The following is an 18,337-nucleotide window of genomic DNA, read 5'->3' on the forward strand; positions in this document are numbered from 1 at the left end:
AATGAGGTCACCCCTCAGTCTCCTCTTCTCCAGCTCCAGAGCCCCAGCTCCTCAGCCTTTCCTCACACGGGAGATGCTCCACTCCCTTCAGCATCTCCGTGGCTGCGCTGGACTCTCTCCAGCAGTTCCCTGTCCTGCTGGAACTGAGGGGCCAGAACTGGACACAATATTCCAGATGAGGTCTCACCAGGGCAGAGCAGAGGGGCAGGAGAACCTCTCTGACCTACTGACCACCCCCGTTCTAATCCCCCCCAGGTCCCATTGGCCTTCCTGGCCACAAGGGCCCAGTGCTGGCTCATGGTCACCCTGCTGTCCCCAGGACCCCCAGGTCCCTTTCCCTACACTGCTCTCCAGCAGGACATTCCCAGCTTATACTGGAGTCCTTGTCTTTCTCAGCTGTGCCTCACTCCTATTTGAAAAGTGCTGTTGGGTGGTGTCTGATGCTGCAGGATGGGGAAGGGGCAGCCAAGCAGTGTGTCCCCCAAAAGGGACAGGGGGACCACTCTGAGCAAGAGCCTCTGGTTCCTCGGGCCAGTCCCTGCACCAGCCCTGGCCCTGAGCAGGGCTACGGAGAAGGGTAACAGGGCAAGCCCAGGTCATGTTTGGTGTGATGCTCATCTGATGCTCCTCTCTCCAGCTCTGGAAAGTTCCTGGTGGATTACCTGGTTTGTGACCATAGCCTAGACAGGGCTACACATGAGGAAGAAATTGTTGGCCCTGAGGGTGGTGAGAGCCTGGCCCAGGTTGGCCAGAGAGGTGGTGGCTGAACCATCCCTGGAGACATCCCAGGCCAGGCTGGACGGGGCTCTGAGCAACCTGAGCTGGTGCAGATGTCCCTGCTCATGGCAGGGGGGGCACTGGGGGAGCTGGGAAGGGCCCTTCAACCCAAATCGTTCTGTGATTCTATGATTCTATGACTCACAGAGTGGTCTGGGTTGGAAGAGACCTTCAAAGCTCCCCCAGTGTCCCCACTGCCATGAGCAGGGACATCTGCACCAGCTCAGGTTGCTCAGAGCCCCGTCCAGCCTGGCCTTGAACGCTTCCAGGGATGGGGCATCCACAGCTTCACTGATTGACTTGTTCCAGTGTCTCAACATGCTCATTGTAAAAAAACATCCCTAAGAGTCTCGTATGGGACTTCTGCAGCGCTGGCCAGTGTGTGGGGGGATTTCTGCTCCGCACAGTGCTCTCATGGGGACACGGATCAGCAAAACCACATCCTGCTGCTGGGGAAACACCGCGCTGATGTGCAGAGAGCGGATCTGACAAAACTTCTCACGAATCCTTTGTGTAAAGGCAGCTCTAGTGCAGTATTTATAACCCTTAAAATTTTAATTTAAACATTGACAAAACCATGTTACTTTCTAATTAAATCAAATTTTCTCCCAGGGATTTTAATTTCGAAGTAATTTATCAGATTTAAGGATCCTCAAAACATTTTGTATGTTTTTCTTTCTAACCTGCCATGCCCGCTGATTTATTTTCCTTATTCATTAGCAGGAGGATTCATTAGTCATTAAGCGAGTGGGTGGATTGGGGGGGGGGAGGAAAAATGGTTAGTGATTATGAAAACAAAAAATCAGAGCTGTAAGAAGCATATGTTGGGATCGTAATCCTGACACCTCTGTGTCTCAGCAAAGCAGCTAGTAATTGTACCATAATGAAATGTTCTTGTTTGATAACCAGTTAATTGAGAAGACAATTATTCCAAACCCCACTGACGCCCACGAACAGCTCCGTGTCGTGCAGGCACTGAGTGACAGCCAGAGCTGTTGTCGGTAACCTCGGCACCCAGCCTGCTTTAGCAGAAACGCCGCTTCCCAAGCCTGGGGATGGACGAAAAGAACCCAAACTCTCCCCCAAAAACCAAGTGGTCCGCTGATCCCAAGTGAAAAGATGTCTGCTGCAGTCCTAGGTGGAAGTTTGGGGCATTTTGCTTCAAAAAAGTGACATGCCATCAGGAGAGAAGAGATGAAAAGTGCAGCAAACGTCTCCAGGAGAAGGGCTGAAGGGCTCCGTTTATTTAGCAAGAAGCCCAAGAGGAGCCAAGGCTTCCAAATACGATGCAGCAAAGAAGGAAGCAATGAATGATCCTCCACATCCACTGCAGACAGGGCAAGAGGCAATAGGCTTAAATTGTAACAAGGGAAATGTTGGCTAAGCGAGAGGAAAGCATTCCTAACAGTAAGGATAATTAAGCACGGGAAGAGATTGCCTGGGGAGATGTGTAATCTCCACCACTGAAGGTTTAAGAACAGATTAGGCACACATCCATCAAGAATGGCTTAAGTAGAGATGATCTTGACTTCAGGCAGCAGTATGGTCTGGTTGACCTCTTAAGTCTCTCCTTGCCCTCCTTTCTATGATTCCATGGGGTTTTTTTTTCCTCTCTCAAATGTATAATTTTTTATTTTACTCTGCTTGTAAATCTGGAGGGTTTTTCCTGTAACTATTATACACTTCAAGATATCTCTTGGGATCATCATAACTTATGCCTTGTTCCTAAGATGCCTTGGCAGTACCTCCTCCCCGCACGGTGGTGTCTGCCACACCACCTGCTCTCTGCGTGCGGCTCCCACACGCCCATCGGACATGCATTTGCAAACATGGCCATGTCATCCTTATTCCCTCCCAGCTCTTCCTTACCTCCTCATACCCTCCTCTGTACCCTTCCTGCCCCCTTCTTGGGGAAGGCTTAATCTGTCCCTCCCACCGTTAAAACCAACTAACCCAAGTTAAGTTTGCTGTGTAAATCTCAGCACATCTCCTTTGGTCTAACGGCTGTAGTTTGTATTGCTAAGTCCTGAGGTCAACAAACTTGGACATGGGAGGCACCTGTCAATGATGCCCATCAGGAGGTTGCTGGTTAAGCGCTGCTCCAGTTTCCGCAGGCTCTCCCAGCTATGGCACAGGACCTGCTGCACATCTGACATCCCTGAGGACACCTACATGGAAGGTTCTGGCTAAAGGAAGGCTTTGGTTTCAGGAGAGCTCCTCCTTTGTCCTGGTGGAGATACAGTGTTGTGAGGTAGTCCTTTGGAGAATGAATGGATAAACCCATAAGCAAGCAGCAATTACCATTGACTAAAGTGTCCTGAAACAGCCCTGCTTTCCTCTGCCTTGACTTCATTGTGCCACCTGGGTTTAAGTCATCTGTCGCTCCATGTGAGGACACATGAATTCCCAGGACAACTCCAAAAGGAAGGAGAGGAGGAGGGTGTCAAATCCAACTCCTAAGCTCTGTGGAGGATGAAAAGCATACAACATGCATCTTCCACACTTCTGATTTTGCTCTCCAAGAAGCCACACTCTTGGAGCTGCTTTTAACAGCAGTTCTGCCCCTTCACATCTTCCTGATCATTACCCTGGTCTCCACCAGACCTCTCATGAAACCTTGTTTGGGATCGACGCTTTCATCCTTCTCCAGTCCATAGCTTTCCTTGACGTTCAGAAGATGCTGAAACCTCCTCCCAGGCCACGGCAACTGGTTGGACCCTTCCAGCCCTTCACTGCCAGGACTTTGGGGCAGCAGCAGGGAAGTACAACGAGTGGTGGTTCCACCACTGACAGCTCTGTACGATGATGGCAACGGGTAGTTTGATGGTCACGCTGCCATGCAGCACCTCCCGCCTGTGGTCCCCATGGGATCTCTCCCCTGGGATGGCTCTGCCATAACACAGCTTTACAGCTGGCCCGATATGCTGCTGTCCCACCGCAGATATAAGTGGTGTCCTGTCACCAGGTGATGAATCAGGTTCAATGAGCAGATGGATCTGATTAGATGGGTTATCTATTATTTTCTGCAGAGTGAGTAATTTTTCTGCTGGGTAATTTATCCCTGGAGTGTGAACGCAGAGTTATTCTCCAGGCTGTGCATTTGTGTGGGAAAATCACATCTGCATTTGGCCATGGAGTCGCTTGGCATTACCGAACCAGTCCTGGTGAAGCAAGACTATTGTGAGCAAGAGCTCACCTCCAGTACCTTTGTGCACCCAGTGAGCCCCTAGACTCATCAAGTCAACTGGAAATGCTGATTTTGTCCAACTTTGCATCTGCTCACTTACAACAGGAAGTCCTGATTTAGCCTGAGGTTCAAATGGATCACTCAGAAACTTCTTGATGCCGCTGAGTTTTCAGGGTCTAGGGAAACACTGACCCAGTGCTTTGAATTTGTTGCTGGATTTCCTAATGAAAAGCAGCAGGTTCCAGGGACACCTCCAACTACCAGCTTGGCAGTGTTCCCTGTGCTCCATCATCGCTAGGCTCCAAACCAGCACCTTTTTCCCTCAAAATACAGTCGGCAACGGGAAGGTGCTCAGAGAGAACATGGCAGAGAAGGGCAAATCCCACTGGTGACTTCTCAATGGGCTCCGGAGAGTTTCCAGGCTTATCATCCCAATGAAATCCCCCTGATGGTCACCCAGGGCTGGTTGTCACCTGCCCTTGAGCAGAGATCACCTGGGACACGCTGGTGGCCCCATGGAAGGAGGGGACGGGGCTGCAGCCCCACCGGGTGGCACCAACTGCGACCAGGCTGAGAGCACAACGTCCGTGCTGGGGAAAAATCCTTCCTAGTGAATTAGCAGAGTTTGCTCCAATCTAGTCCTCAAATTCTTCTAATTTCTGTCAAATCAGGCAGTCCTTTTAAACCTTGATGGATAACGCTGCGAACACTGGTCTCTATCTGCTAACAACAAAAAATAACACTGAGGCGCGGGATTCTGCGAGCCTTGAGCAGGGACCTGGAGCTGCAGGCGGATTACTACCACAGGTACCCCATTCGATGATAATGGCTGAATTAGCATTTCACTCTCCACCAAAGTCTAAGCTATCTCTACAGGAACAGCTGCTAAACTATTTGCAAAGTTCAAAGAGTACGTATTACTATTTTTTTTTTTCCCCAAGTCACATTCTTCAGATTCCCATGTAAGCTTCTTAGAAAGGGCCACGCCAGCTGTTGAAGAATGAAGATTACGATGTCTTGCAAATGCAGTGCTGGAGGTATTGTTATGTATTACTGTTACCCATGCACGGCCACACTGGAAGGGGTTAAAATGGGGAAGAAAACGGCGCTTTGCCAAACAGGTGTCCTTGAGCAGTACCCAAGGACACGGAGATTGCTAATCCTGTATTCCACAGCATGATCAAATCACCAGGCAACAGATATAAATAAAAAAAGGCAGGAAATAAGGAAATTTAGATACAAGTGTGTCAGAGGGAAAATGAAGATTCATTGTGAAGAGGCTGAGAAGAAAGAAGAAGGAACAAAATGACAAAGGCACAAATGATAAACCAGAAAGAATGAAAGTAAGTGTGGGGGGGAAACCTCTCTGTGAAATACATGACTGTGACAGCAGCAGCCAAATCAAAGATGCTCCTAGATTATATAGTTTCTTGCATAATATGCATTCTGTTTCCCGCTCAGCGTTTGTCTTTCAGCTAGTGCACAGGGGAAAAAAAAAAGTATCAGAAATGGGACGTGAGGAACCTTTATTTTGCTTGTTTCATCAGGAGGAGAAAGCAAATTTGCTTTGTGGGAGCAGCAGCACCTGCTCAACGGCAAATAAATAGCTACAGCTTTGATATTACAGTGCATATAATCATTAGCAGCACAAATGGCAGAGGATTAACCCTCCGTGTGCTGGCCGGAGCTACGTGGCAAAGAGGTGGTGTCTCGTTTCTGCCTGTGCAATGCTCCGTGTCGGGTCTGTGCAGCGGGGCTGGGGCTCTGCCTGCCCGGGGGGCACAGGACCCCCTCCCAGACCAAGGCACCAGCAGCACGGCTGCAAGCACCAGCACCGGGCTTTCCTCAGCCCTTCGGCATGGGCATGGTGGACACCCCACGCGCTGTGCACGATGGAGCTGGGAGGGATAGAATCATAGACTCACAGAATCATTTTGGTTGAAAAAGACCCTCAAGGTGATCAAGTCCAACTGTTACCCCACCCCTGGCACTCACCTGTGTCCCTGAGAACCTCATCTCCGTCTGTCCAACCCCTCCAGGGATGGTGACTCCAGCACTGCCCTGGGCAGCCTGTTCCAATGCCCCACAGCCCTTTGGGGAAGAAATTGTTCCCCAGATCCAACCTCAACCTCCCCTGGCGCAACTTGAGGCCGTTTCCTCTGGTCCTGGCGCTTGTTCCTGGGGAGCAGAGACCAGCACCCTCCTCACTAAAACCTCATTTCAGGTGGATGGACACATCTACAGGTACAGGGGGACATGTGCCAGGGGCTGGTGACTTGTGGTGGGGGATCATAAGTCTGTGGTTGGGTTTATGGGGCAGCTTGCTTTGAACCCGCTCTCTGGTTGCTCCCTGACTGCTCTGCCTGCTGCTCTCCCACCACGCAGGAACCAAAACACACCCAGGGCTGGGAAAGTGTAAAATAAGGTTTCTAATCCTCATCTGAAGCAGAAACTAACAGGGATGTGAAGAGCTGCTTAATAACTGCATGGTGGGGCTGGAGTCTGCACATTGGCCCTCTGGAGATGTAGTGCCCCAGGCCCTATCTGAATATAGAATCACAGAATGTCCTGAGCTGGGAGGGACCCCCAAGGCTCGTGGAGTCCAGCCCCTGTCCCTGCACAGGACACCCCACAGGTCACCCCGTGGGTCTGAGGACGTTGTCCGGTCTCTTCTTGAACACTGTCAGGCTGGGGCCGTGACACCTCCCTGGGGAGCCTGTTCCAGTGTCCAGCACCTCTGGATGAAGAACCTTTTCCTCATGTCCAACTGACCCTCCCCTGGCACATGTGCCTGGCATTCCCTGGGTTCTGTCACTGTCACAGAGAGAAGAGCTCAGCCCGGCCCCTCCTGCTCCCCTGCTGAGGAAGCTGTAAACGCCACGAGGTCTCCTCTTAGCCTCCTCTTCTCCAGGCTGAACATCCTGAAGGCTGTGAGGGATGCGGGTCTGTGACCACAGACCAGCCCCAAATCAGATCCCCCAGCCTCAAATCCACCCTCTTTTCTCATGCCAGGAAGAGGGGAAGCTTTCCTTAATTAAAAGCTTGGTTGCAATTGAGCAAGAACATCCAGATTTTGTCTTCACTGTGTTGGCTTTTCCCCGGGTTGTCCTCTGCAGTGAAGAGAACAGGAGGCTGAGGCGAGACCTTATCACTGTCTACAGCTGCCTGAAAGGAGCTTGGAGCATGGAGGGTGTTGGTCTCTTCTCCCATGTAGCAAGTGGCAGGACAAGAGGAAATGACCTCAAGTTGCACCAGGGGAGGTTTAGATTGGATATTAGGAAAAAATTCTTCCCAGAAAGGTCTGTTGAGCATTGGAACAGGCTGCCCAGGGCAGTGGTGGAGTCACCATCCCTGGAGGGGTTTAAAAGGTGTTTAGACGAGGTTCTCAGGGACATGGGTTAGTGCTAGAGGTAGGTTAGGTTATGGTTGGACTTGATGATCCTGAGGGTCTCTTCCAACTGAAACGACTCTATGATTCTATGATTCTAAGATATGAAGATACTCAAACCCACTGCTGTCACTAGAGCCAGAAGCAGCACACTGGGTGAAACACTGCTCTTTTCCACCTTCCCAGCCCTGCCCAGAGCACGATGCTCCTGCCCAGTGACGAGCCAAACCACAGGCTGTTGTAGCCACGTGGCAGCCTGGACTCCCAGGTCCCAGCAGGATTTTGGCCAGCGATGACATCACTGTGTCGCTGTCCTCTTCGGTCCCCTCCCGAGTCGTGCTTACCTCCATCGCACCACGTCCTGCAGCCCTCGGGAGACAGGATCTGCAGGACAGCTCAGGCACTTGTTTTCACATATTAAAGACATTTTCTCAATGCTTTTTTTTTCTTTTTCCTTTTTTTTCCATTCCATTGCATTGCTTTATGAATCCAAACAAACTTGACTGGGGATGCTGGCAGGGGAAAGCAAAGAGTGACCAGATAAACTCTCTTCCAGCCAAACACTTCAAGAATGAATGTGTCCCATTGCACAAACCAGCAATACGGTCTCAGATCCAAAGAGTAATAGTGCCCCTCCAGCCGGAGTCCTGGGCAGGGAGGTAGCTGTTGTGGGACTGAAGTATAGAGCTGGAGACAAAGCCAGGAAGTCAATATTTAACTATTCACACAAGGAACAAATGACATAATTAAATCAATTACAGAGGGAGAAATGGAGCCACTCAGAAAGCACGTGTAAAGAGACGGCAAGGCTGCTGCTATCTCATAAGAGAAGGGAGAGTTAGCAGGGAAGATAAGCGGACTGGCTTAATCCCTGCTGTTAATTAAGAGCCGAGCATTTGCACTGTGCTGAGTCGGGGTCATACCAGCACTTCCAGTCTATAAACCACATTTGCAGCTGAGCTCAGTGCCCGATCTATGGAGATATTTGTAACCAGATGGAGTAAGGGAGAGGCAGACCGAGATGTTGGGAGGGGTGAAAGCAGGAGAAAGAGGTGACATAAAAGTTTTCCATGCTCCTGAACCTTCCACACTCTGCACCGACAGCCCAAACCCACCCCCAGCCCTGCAGCATCCTGGGCAGCAGAGCCAGGGCCAATGTGCTGCACAAGAAGGGGATTTTTCTCCCTTCTTCGGCAAGAGAAATTCCTGCATGATCCTCCAGTGATCTGTCCAAAGAGGAGAAAAGGGAGTCTGCTAAAAACATCAAAGCAACACTGTGCACAGTATGGAGACTCCGGATGGATCAGCAAAAGGGATGATCCCAGAAAATGCCTTACTCTTATTCCTGACTCAGTGCGGGTTGGAAAGCAAGGCTATATCCCAGCATGACTTCCAATTAAATGACTTTTTTCCTCCCTGCTGGTCCCTCCCCGAATGCAGCTCCTTCAAACGTTGGCTGTGGACACCCAACAAGAGATGCTGGCAGCCAGGCTCCAGGAAAAGGGCTCACCGCTTGTGGGGACTGTCACTTTGGGCATATTTGGGTTCGGAGACACATCACACACACTGTCAGATCTCGCTCTGCCTGACAAAAAGACATATTTGCTACAGAAAGTGTTCCCTGGGGTTTTCTCAATAGGCAACAAGCAATTACTGGCTTTTGTAACTGACTCAACATCGACAAAGCAGTTGAAGCAGGACCTAGAAGTCTCTGTGTGAAGCAGACAAAGTGGCTGACAGCTTCGGGTTAGGAAGGTTTCCTCTGTGAGGCCACTTCAGACATCTCCTTCTGAAGCTTTCGAAGCCTTAACATCAGATTTCAGGCCAGCGAGCAGAGAGTTAATAGTTGTTAGCTGGTTTGCCATCATTCCTTGTAAGTAAATAAGCAAATACAAACTCATCTCTCATCTGAAAAAACCCATGTCAGGGAAAGGCCACTGATGTTTTTCCGAAGTATGATCTTACCAAGAATAATTAGTTGTCATAAAAATTTGCTCTTCCCCACGTAACGAGAGAGATTTTTCTAAAAAAGGGGCAGAGGCAAAGCAAACTTAGTGCATCCTTCTGCAGCCCCATCCCTGCAACAGGGGCCAGGCCCCCCCTCCTGGGGGTGATGAAAACCTGGGTGCTGGGCACCCCCGGAGGGGTCCAAGGGCCAGGTCACATCGCCACCACACCGGCTCGGGGTGGGGAGCCTGGCATGCAAACCACTCGAGCATCGCTTCCAGTGGCAGCGGGCACTTCGGCATCACTCCTGAAAATTGCCTCCGTTTCTGTTTGTACACTTCAGCCTGTTCAAGCCTCCCAGACACTCACCTAATGTGCTGGGGGAGACTCCGACACTCTGTACCATGGGAAAACACAGTTTAGCAGTTGAAAGGAAAAAAAAAAAAAGAGCAATCAGTAACTCACTTGTTTTTGTTCTTCTCCCAAACTGTCCCACATCGACGCAACAATTTTTGACACGTCTCCGAAAGTAGCGTTGGGGTTTTGCCCTTTGATGGCTGCTTGCGTGTCTCTGAAAAACAGGGCGTACGCTGACACGGGCTTCTGGGGCTCATTGGGATCCTTCTTTTTCTTCTTCTTTTGGCTTTTGGGCTTTTTGCCCAGGTCTGTTGATGGTCGTTTCTCTCCAGCCACCTGCAAAACCAAGAGATGAACCTGAGCAGTCAGCTGGGGGTAGTCTGATATGAGTCCCTACTACAGCTCGTTAGCGAAGGGAACAAGCGAGGGCATGGGCAGAAGGGGGTTCCAGTGCAGCGCGGGGGGCAGCAGTTCTGGGGTTCCTGCGGGCCCCCAGGAGCCTCTGCACAAACTGCTGGTGGGTGCCTAAGCCTGGCTTGGGTGCCTCCTCACAGCCCAGTTCACCGCTTGGGTTCACCCCAGTGGTCCCTGCTCCAGAGCTGGGGCTTTCCAGACTCTCATCCCCTTCTCCCTCCTCCTCCCTGGCATCACAAACTCACTCAGTCTTTGATCCAATTCCGGGACCTCTCCAAGACCCTTGCTTCCCAGCCAGATCCCTTTAGCAGTCCAGGAGTTTTTTCCAAATTCAGCTTCCACATGGTTTCTGATTCCCAGCCCAGTAATTCCCCTTTGCAAGCTGCTTCCAACTTTCCTCACCCCTGCGAGTGCTGGTGGCTCAGCCTCCCCCTCCCCAGGCTGGAGGGTCACGAGCACCAATGATGCAGCACCAGCATCACATCAGCCATCACACTGGGGCCAGCCAAAATTTGTTTCACTCTGCTAACAGCTTTATACTCCTAGCCAGGAAAAATATCCAGGAATTAAGATAGATGTGGGGGAATCAGGCTGGACATTAGGAAAAAGTTTTTGCCCCTGAGGGTGGTGAGAGCCTGGCCCAGGTTGGCCAGAGAGGTGGTGGCTGAACCATCCCTGGAGACATCCCAGGCCAGGCTGGACGGGGCTCTGAGCAACCTGAGCTGGTGCAGATGTCCCTGCTCATGGCAGGGGGGGCACTGGGGCAGCTGGGAAGGGCCCTTCAACCCAAACTATTCAGTGATTCTATGAATTAAACTATTTTAACCTTAGGTATTAAACACTCAGCATGCAGCGCTCACTCTTTACAACCAGTGTGGGTGCAGCCGGCTGGCCAGGTCTGGCTGTACCCACGCTTGGTGCCCTGAGGTGGCTGAAACAACCGGAGCAGGACACAGGCAATAGTAGCTGGACTTTGTGGCTGCTCAGCACAAGACACTGTCACTGGGCTGGGAAGTGAAACAGCCAGGCTGGAAACAGGGATGCTTCCAGTGAAGGTAGCACAGAAAGAAGATCCTATGGCTGAGCCTCTGCCTGATGCCCTGGGCAGCATATTGAATATATGGGACTGCAGAATCCTCTGTGTGATGATGGGCAAAGGAAAAGACCCCTGGAAAGCACTTGGACATACATCAAAACTCTCAACGCATTAACTGCGGTCACTGAAAGCTCACACTACAGGAAAGTACCATCATCCTTGTTTTATAGCCGAAGAAAAACTAAATACCCCAGAGGTTAAACACAGCAGAGAATAAAACCATGTGCTGTCAGCTGGCTGCTGCAGGCTGGATCTCCACATCCTTGAGGCAAATGGGGCACCAGCACCTCCACCTGCAAACTCCCTGTGCTCAACCACCAAGTGCTCAGCCACTACCTGACTTGGGCACTCCCTGCCCTACCAGGTGCACGGGCTAATTGTATTACTTAGGAAACTGCCCAGTCTGTCACTTAGAAGTCTAAAAAAAAATAATAAAAAAAAATAAATAAAAAAAAAATCAATCGGCACGGGCTGCGAAAACTGTGCCTCCCACTGAGTGCTGGGAGCAAAAGGCCTTTTCTCCTGATGGATTTGCTGGTTTGATCGCGTGCTTGGAAGCGCCGGGGTTTGAGAGGCTTCACTTGAGCTGCACGGGGCAGGCACGGGGAGGAAAGGGCAGCAGCGCTCCTGTTCTCCACTCAGCAGCTCTTGACTGGTCATTAAGTTCAGTATCAGCGCAGTGACATTTGTCAAACAGACAGTGACCATTAGTGAATGAGCAGAGAGACCAAAAAAGATTGCATTTAATTTAAAATTGCCCACTTGGGCTTGAATGGGAGGCCTGGAGGTGAAAGGCCAACTTATTAGGAGAAAAAAAAAATGCACGACAGGGCTTCAGCCCATTAGCAAGTGAGATGGTATTTTAACTAACTGTAATCCTGTTTGATTTACTTAAGCGCCGTGGGGGGAACGGCTCTCCTTGCAGCCACTGAAAAAGCGAAGGAGCCAGGAACAGGCACAATGCAACCACAGCCACAACGATGGTTTTACAGTCGGTCCTGCTTAGGCAGCACCAAAGAGCAAATGGTATTTATTGAAAACAGCCGCTGTCCGCAAGGCTGCCTGGGGCTGGCAGATCCCAGGAAGGAGCAGAACAGTTCAGGACTTTGCCTGGTTTTCCATCCCATGATGCAAGTTGCCCAGAGAGGTGGTGGATGCCCCATCCCTGGAGACATCCCAGGCCAGGCTGGATGGGGCCCTGAGCAACCTGAGCTGGTGCAGATGTCCCTGCTCGTGGCAGGGGTGGCACTGGGGGAGCTGGGAAGGGCCCTGCAACCCAAACCATCCCGTGATTCTATGATTCTATAAGATAACAGCTCAGCCCTGGACTGCAGAAGATGCTTGAACAACCTAAGCCATGTTCATCTACAACCACCTGAAAGGATGTTGGAGCATGGAGGGTGCTGGCCTCTTCTCTCAAGTAGCAAGTAACAAGTGACAGGACAAGAGGAAATGGCCTCAAGTTGCGCCAGGCGAGGTTTAGATTGGATATTAGGAAAAAATTCTTTATAGAAAGGGTTGTAAAGCACTGGATCAGGCTGCCCAGGGCAGTGGTGGAGTCACCATCCCTGGAGGGATTTAAAAGGAACTTAGACAAGGTTCTTAGGGATTTAGTGCTAGAGTTGGGTTAATGGTTGGACTCGATGATCCTGAGGGTCTCTTCCAACTGAAATGACTCTACGATTCTACGATTCTATGGCTAAAGGTAAGCCCTGGTGAGCCAGCTCCTGGCTGCCCCACAGCAACTGCATCCCCCAAGGGATGAGCCATGGGCCAAGCGATGGTGCAGTCTCGTGCAGAGGGGTGAAGTCCATGGCCACCAGCCCCCGCATGGACCTGCTCTGGAGAGGCAGCAGAAGGAATGTGTAACACCAGACGTGGACTGCGGCAATTCACTGGTGACAGATATGATCCCATAAATTGCTGGCTTGGTGCCTTCTTAGATGTTGAACCTATGAAGAGCAGGAACCTCATGGACACCACGATTTTAATAACTATGGAGAGAGATCACTAATCCAACCGGAATGTGGGCTGTAACTCCCTCTGCCCCCCATGCATGTGAGGCAGGTAAATGCATCAGTGAGGCTGGGAGACCTCCTAAAATCATCAGCGTCTGGGTGCAGAGGACCTGCTGGACACAAACTACCTGCTGGCATCAGACCCCTTCCTTTAACATGTGACCTTCTTGGTCATAAGATGAATTTCTGCTTGTTAGACATTGCTTTGATGACTTGTTGAAGAAAGACCCTTAACGGCCATATGAAAAATGACTGATGGGTGAATACAGCAGCTGTGTAGATAGTGAAAGCAAATAGGAACCTGCAGGCCCCAAGGGGGTTCTTGCTGCTTTCTCTACACTTATGGTGTCCTTCCTCCATCAAATACATCACTCCTGTTCCACCTGCCTTGCTGAGTGGTTTACAGGACAGAAAAATGACTGGGTATGCTTTTAGGACTAGGAAAAATTCAAATCTCTGCAAGTTGTCACAATCTGGACATCTCCAAATTCTTCCTACCCCCACAGGTGTCACTGGCTCAACAAGAACAGAAGATCCAACCCCAAATCTGTATCCTCCCCAGTGACTCCTGTGGCCCTGGATGGCTGGGAGGAAAGCTGGGTGATGCTGAAAGAGGCAGAGGGAGACAACGAGGTGTGTAACTAAGCTGAAACCCAACTTCTGCTGACATGAAAGATTTCAGCTCCCAGGTAATTACCTGGAGCTGTGTGACACGGGCTCTGGGAGGTGGCAGATCGTGGGGTCCAGTGGCACAACTCATCTCACAATGTCCCCCAACTGCGGAATTGCCAAAACTCCATCTATTTTCAATCATGTGTATCCCTTCTTTTTACAGTTTAATTCCACTGAAGCTGTTTTCACATCCACATGTGCATTCTGCTTCAAGATGTCCTCATCTGAGGTGAAAGCTGCCAAGGGATTAAAAACTACAGGACTGATGGGAATATATTCGCCTGGATTTCCATGGAAAGGGAAAGGTTTTTGCTCAGTCCTAGTGTTTTCCTAGTTTTCCAGTCTCTGCGCTGTTTGCTGCTCTGGTTATACATTCAAATCCTGTCACAACCACCTATTTTTGCGGGACAAGGTTACAATACCAGTGCTTCTGGTGTCATCCTTGGATCAACACCTTCCAGGAGAAGGTTTTCCACAAAAGGCTTTTATTAGGGTCCTCCAGGGAGCCCAGTGATTGACCTGCAGACACAGGGACCCACCAGGTGTTGAGGCAGCAACCCTGTGACTGCTGCAATTTGCCCTCAGTAAATAACAGACTCGTGGAACACACCATGTGCTGTTTGCTTTGCTTGTGCATTTTGAGAAGGATGGGCAACTAGCACAATGTCCCCAAAACCCTAATAAATCCTTGGGTTTCTTGATGCTACGCTTGGCAGCAGCTGCATTGGCTGTCGAGGCAGATTCTGTGCCACTAACCCATTGCCGACTACCTGGGTGAACTAAAAGGCTGAAGACTCTTCCTCTTTTAATTTCTGTTTCTTTTTTTTTTTTTCCTTAGCAAGCCATGTCAAGTGAGCTCAGTTTAATCCCACTCTGTGTTATTTTCTTTCCCTGCTTCAGTGTCCTCTACCTGCCACCAGAAATCTAATTTTGCACCCAAGCATTTGCAGAACTTTCGCCCTGAACCTGCTTTGCTCATCAAAACCCTGACCGGAGGAAAAGTCCGCAGGTTTGCCACTGGATCTGGCAAACCACAGAGAGAAAAGCCTGACTGCCATTGCCAAACTTGCTGCATGCACAGCCCAAGCATGTGTGCAAGCCTGTCGTGCCGTACCTCACCCGGGGCTGGAAACAATCTCCCCATCCTTGGGAAAGTCTCCCACTACATACGCATATTTATAAAAAAAGACCAAAAGTCCGTGCTCTTGTTTAGCGCAATTTATCCCTCACTGAAAAACATCATCTGCCGTTTTTCTCGCTGCCCGCTAAGACACAGCGTGACTGCACGTACCTTATAATGTGACTCTGTCTCCTCTTCCTGAGTAGAACTGGAGGGAGACGGTGTAGCAGATTTACTCCCTGGGGGCGATGGGGAGCCGTGGGTAACACCGCTGCGTATCCCCATCTGGGAAATCAGCTGAGACTGGCTGAGAGCGCTCATGGGGCCGGCCAGCATCCCGGGGCGGTTCAGCAGGGGCACTTGACGGTTGGACTCGTAGGACGCGGCATCCGAGTGGACCATCTCCTGGATCTGAGTTAGGAGAAGATCACTTTGTAATTTGAAAATGTCTTCATGTACTTATTATACTGACAAATCACTTCAAGACGAGCTCTTACGGACTGATTTAAAATTATTCTGCACAGCTAGTAAAGTCATCGTCATGCTGCCTTCCAAACAAGCCAAGAGCACCGTGCACCCCAGGCTCCGCTCCTGCTGTAGCCCTGCCCACGGGGACCCCAGAGAGGTGTTAAATTGTCTTTATCTGTGGGTCTGTGTGTCCAGGAGGTGCCCCTGCCTACCTCAGGGCCCAGGGCTGTACGGCACCTACCGCAGATCTGACAGAAAAGTTCAGAAATCAGCAATTTTTGGCCAAATCACTGGGACAAGGGAGGGTGTTGCAGCGTCCTGGGAATTTCCGTGTCCAAGCCTCGCTGGTGCACACCTGAGGCCATCGCTGGACACCAGCACACGTTGCGCCAGGGTATGCAGCCCACAGTTGCTAGTCCAGCCCTGGGACATCAGCGTTGCAGCGCCAGAGGCCGTGGATCCAAAACCTGCTCTTTCTGAGCAATACTTGGTGTTGACATTTAGTGACCATAGAGGTGAAAAAAAATCTCTGCTGGTCTGAGTTTACGAAGGTACCACATGAACCCTCTGCACCCTCTGTACTGCGGCGGGGCCCTAGTGCTACTGGGGTTAAAACTCAAAGTAGTAAGCACAAAACCAGTCTGAGGAAGCCCCAGGTCCCTGCTCCCACCACGTCGGTCTGCCCAAAGCTGTGACACCACCATCACACCAGAGGCTTGTACGCCCCCGAGCTCCAGAAGCTTCGAGCACCACAACATGCCCCACGACGGACCCCAATGTGCGGTGGCAAGATCTGCTGGTGGTCACCACTTCATTACAACCTCTCCTGGAGATGGTTCTTCCAATTCTAAATATTGCAATCAGCGCCAATCCCACTCAAAATAAACGTAGCAGAAACAAAATAAAACAAACCAAACCCCAAAACAAACAAACAAAAAACCCCAAAAAATCAAAACAAATAAGTCCAGACAACGGCAAAGAAAATTTTGGGCTGCCTGTGAAGATCTCCCAGGAAGGGAAGGAACCAGAAGCAATGTTCATGTGTACATGCGTGTAGGTAAGAGACGAGGGAGGAGGCTACATAAAAAAAGATACGAAGAGTTTCCTAATACCCGTTTATGTGTTCTTACAACAAGAGAGCGAGGGGACATCTGATGGGCCTGAAAGGTGACTAACGACACGGGGCTGCAGGGACGCACGGACGCGCACAAGCCGCCCGCACAAGCGCCGCCTCCTGAGGCTGCTGAGCCCAACGCTCTTGGAAGATTGGAAAGAAAAATGAAACCTCTGTATTTTGCTAATAAGAAATGTCGAATGCTACATTAGACAAAATAAAAATATGTTGTGCACGGTGTATCGGCATAAACCGAAGTTCAGGTGGTTGAGTCAGGCGGGAGCAGCAACAACCCCATGTCCTGGCCAAGGGGGGAAGATGGGATGAGACAGGGACAAACCAGACACGTTGTAGGTGCATGGAAGGTTTTGGGGCTGCCTTCCTGCCTGCTGAGCAAAGATCCCATTTCCAGTTTGTACTATTTTCCCTGAAAACCCCATTTTCACCCCAGGATCCATCCCTGCTGGGCCACCCCCAGCCGGGCTCAGCCCCACCAAGCTGCCCCATGGCCTCATCCTGCCTCAGGGGAAACAAGGGAGAGCAAACTCTGCCTGAAACCTTTCCCAGACTTTTTCCCTTTTATATTAATCTGATTAATGTTAACATGAGTTTAAAGACCCAGGCTTTATTTATTAACAATTTTCATTTCCGATAAGCCCGTCGAGGTGCAATCTCTCATTACCAGGAGAGGTTTGCCAACTCCATTAGCAGCGCATAGAGAAAGAAACCCACGGAAGACCTGCAAGGGCTCAGTAGGCTTCAGAGGAAATAAATCCAAATGCAAAACCAGATTTACTGCTGCAGGTCAGGAATCAAGAGCTTTACACAACACCTGACAGCATGTTCTGCTCTTTTTCGGATTCTCCATCAAAAGAGAAGTGTGTGTGTCAGGGGAAAAGATTTTCTTATATCTGCCCCTTTTCTGTATTAATTACAAAGTGTGGGGATTTAACTTGCAGGAAGAAAATAATGTGTTGCAGACATTGCCTCGGAGAGGCAATTTTTGCATTTGCAGTTGAATTTGCGAATGTTGTGGGAATGGCCAGGGGTAAGAAAGGCGACAGGGATCCTGCAAGGTGGGGAGATAGGTCAGCACCCATCTGCCATGCAAGCAGCAACCTCTTCCCCAATTTCCAGTGAAAAATGTACATTTGTCTTGGATTTTGTTGGTTTAATCCACAACTTTCATGTTGGAGAAGATCTGCCAGCTGCTAAGGAAAAGAATAATTTATTGTCCTTATTTTCAATTGAAATGAAGAAAAAGTTTAGAAGATGAGTGTTTTAGAAATGGGGAAGGCTATGAAATGTGGCTTAAAAAATTTAAAATAGCTCGTTCACATTTGCAGCCATGGCAGTCTCTTGGGTAAATACTGTATTAAGACAATTTATTTGAAACTTTTATTATGTGGCCAATAGACCACAACGGCTCCGTTTATCCATTAAATATGTAATCATACACTTTTTCTTTACAGTGTATGTTATTTATGCATCAGAGCAGAACAAGTCCGGGACCGCAATTATGGATATGGGACACGTGCTGCAAATGCTTATGAAAATTTGTAGGAAAAAACAGAAACCTGAGCCCTGGCTCAGAGAATCCACGCAGAAGCCTCTTGTTGACAGTAACCCAGCCCCAGCCCTCTCTTGAAAAGCAGAGACACTGCGTTTTTTCTGGGACATCCCCCCACCAAGGATATTTTAGCCTAGAGGCCTCCTCCCAAGCAGCTGCCTATTTCTTTACACCATTATAAACTGGTGGTTTTACTTAAAATTTTTGCC

General features: G+C 49.9%; 1 protein-coding gene across 2 annotated transcripts in view; it reads right to left on the bottom strand.

Moving 5' to 3' along the window:
* The window catches only part of TOX2 (TOX high mobility group box family member 2), a 151,103-nt gene that overhangs the window by 11,210 nt on the left and 121,556 nt on the right, over positions 1-18,337 (bottom strand). For both annotated transcript variants that reach the window (XM_065645698.1, XM_065645697.1), the window contains 2 exons: positions 15,148-15,387; positions 9,765-9,992 (listed from right to left, as the gene is read on the bottom strand). In XM_065645698.1, the coding sequence (XP_065501770.1) occupies positions 9,765-9,992; positions 15,148-15,387 (468 nt within the window). The remainder of the gene's footprint in view (positions 1-9,764; positions 9,993-15,147; positions 15,388-18,337) is intronic.

This window comes from Caloenas nicobarica, chromosome 15 (genome assembly GCF_036013445.1).
Source record: "Caloenas nicobarica isolate bCalNic1 chromosome 15, bCalNic1.hap1, whole genome shotgun sequence".
Classification (NCBI taxonomy): Eukaryota; Metazoa; Chordata; class Aves; order Columbiformes; family Columbidae; genus Caloenas; species Caloenas nicobarica.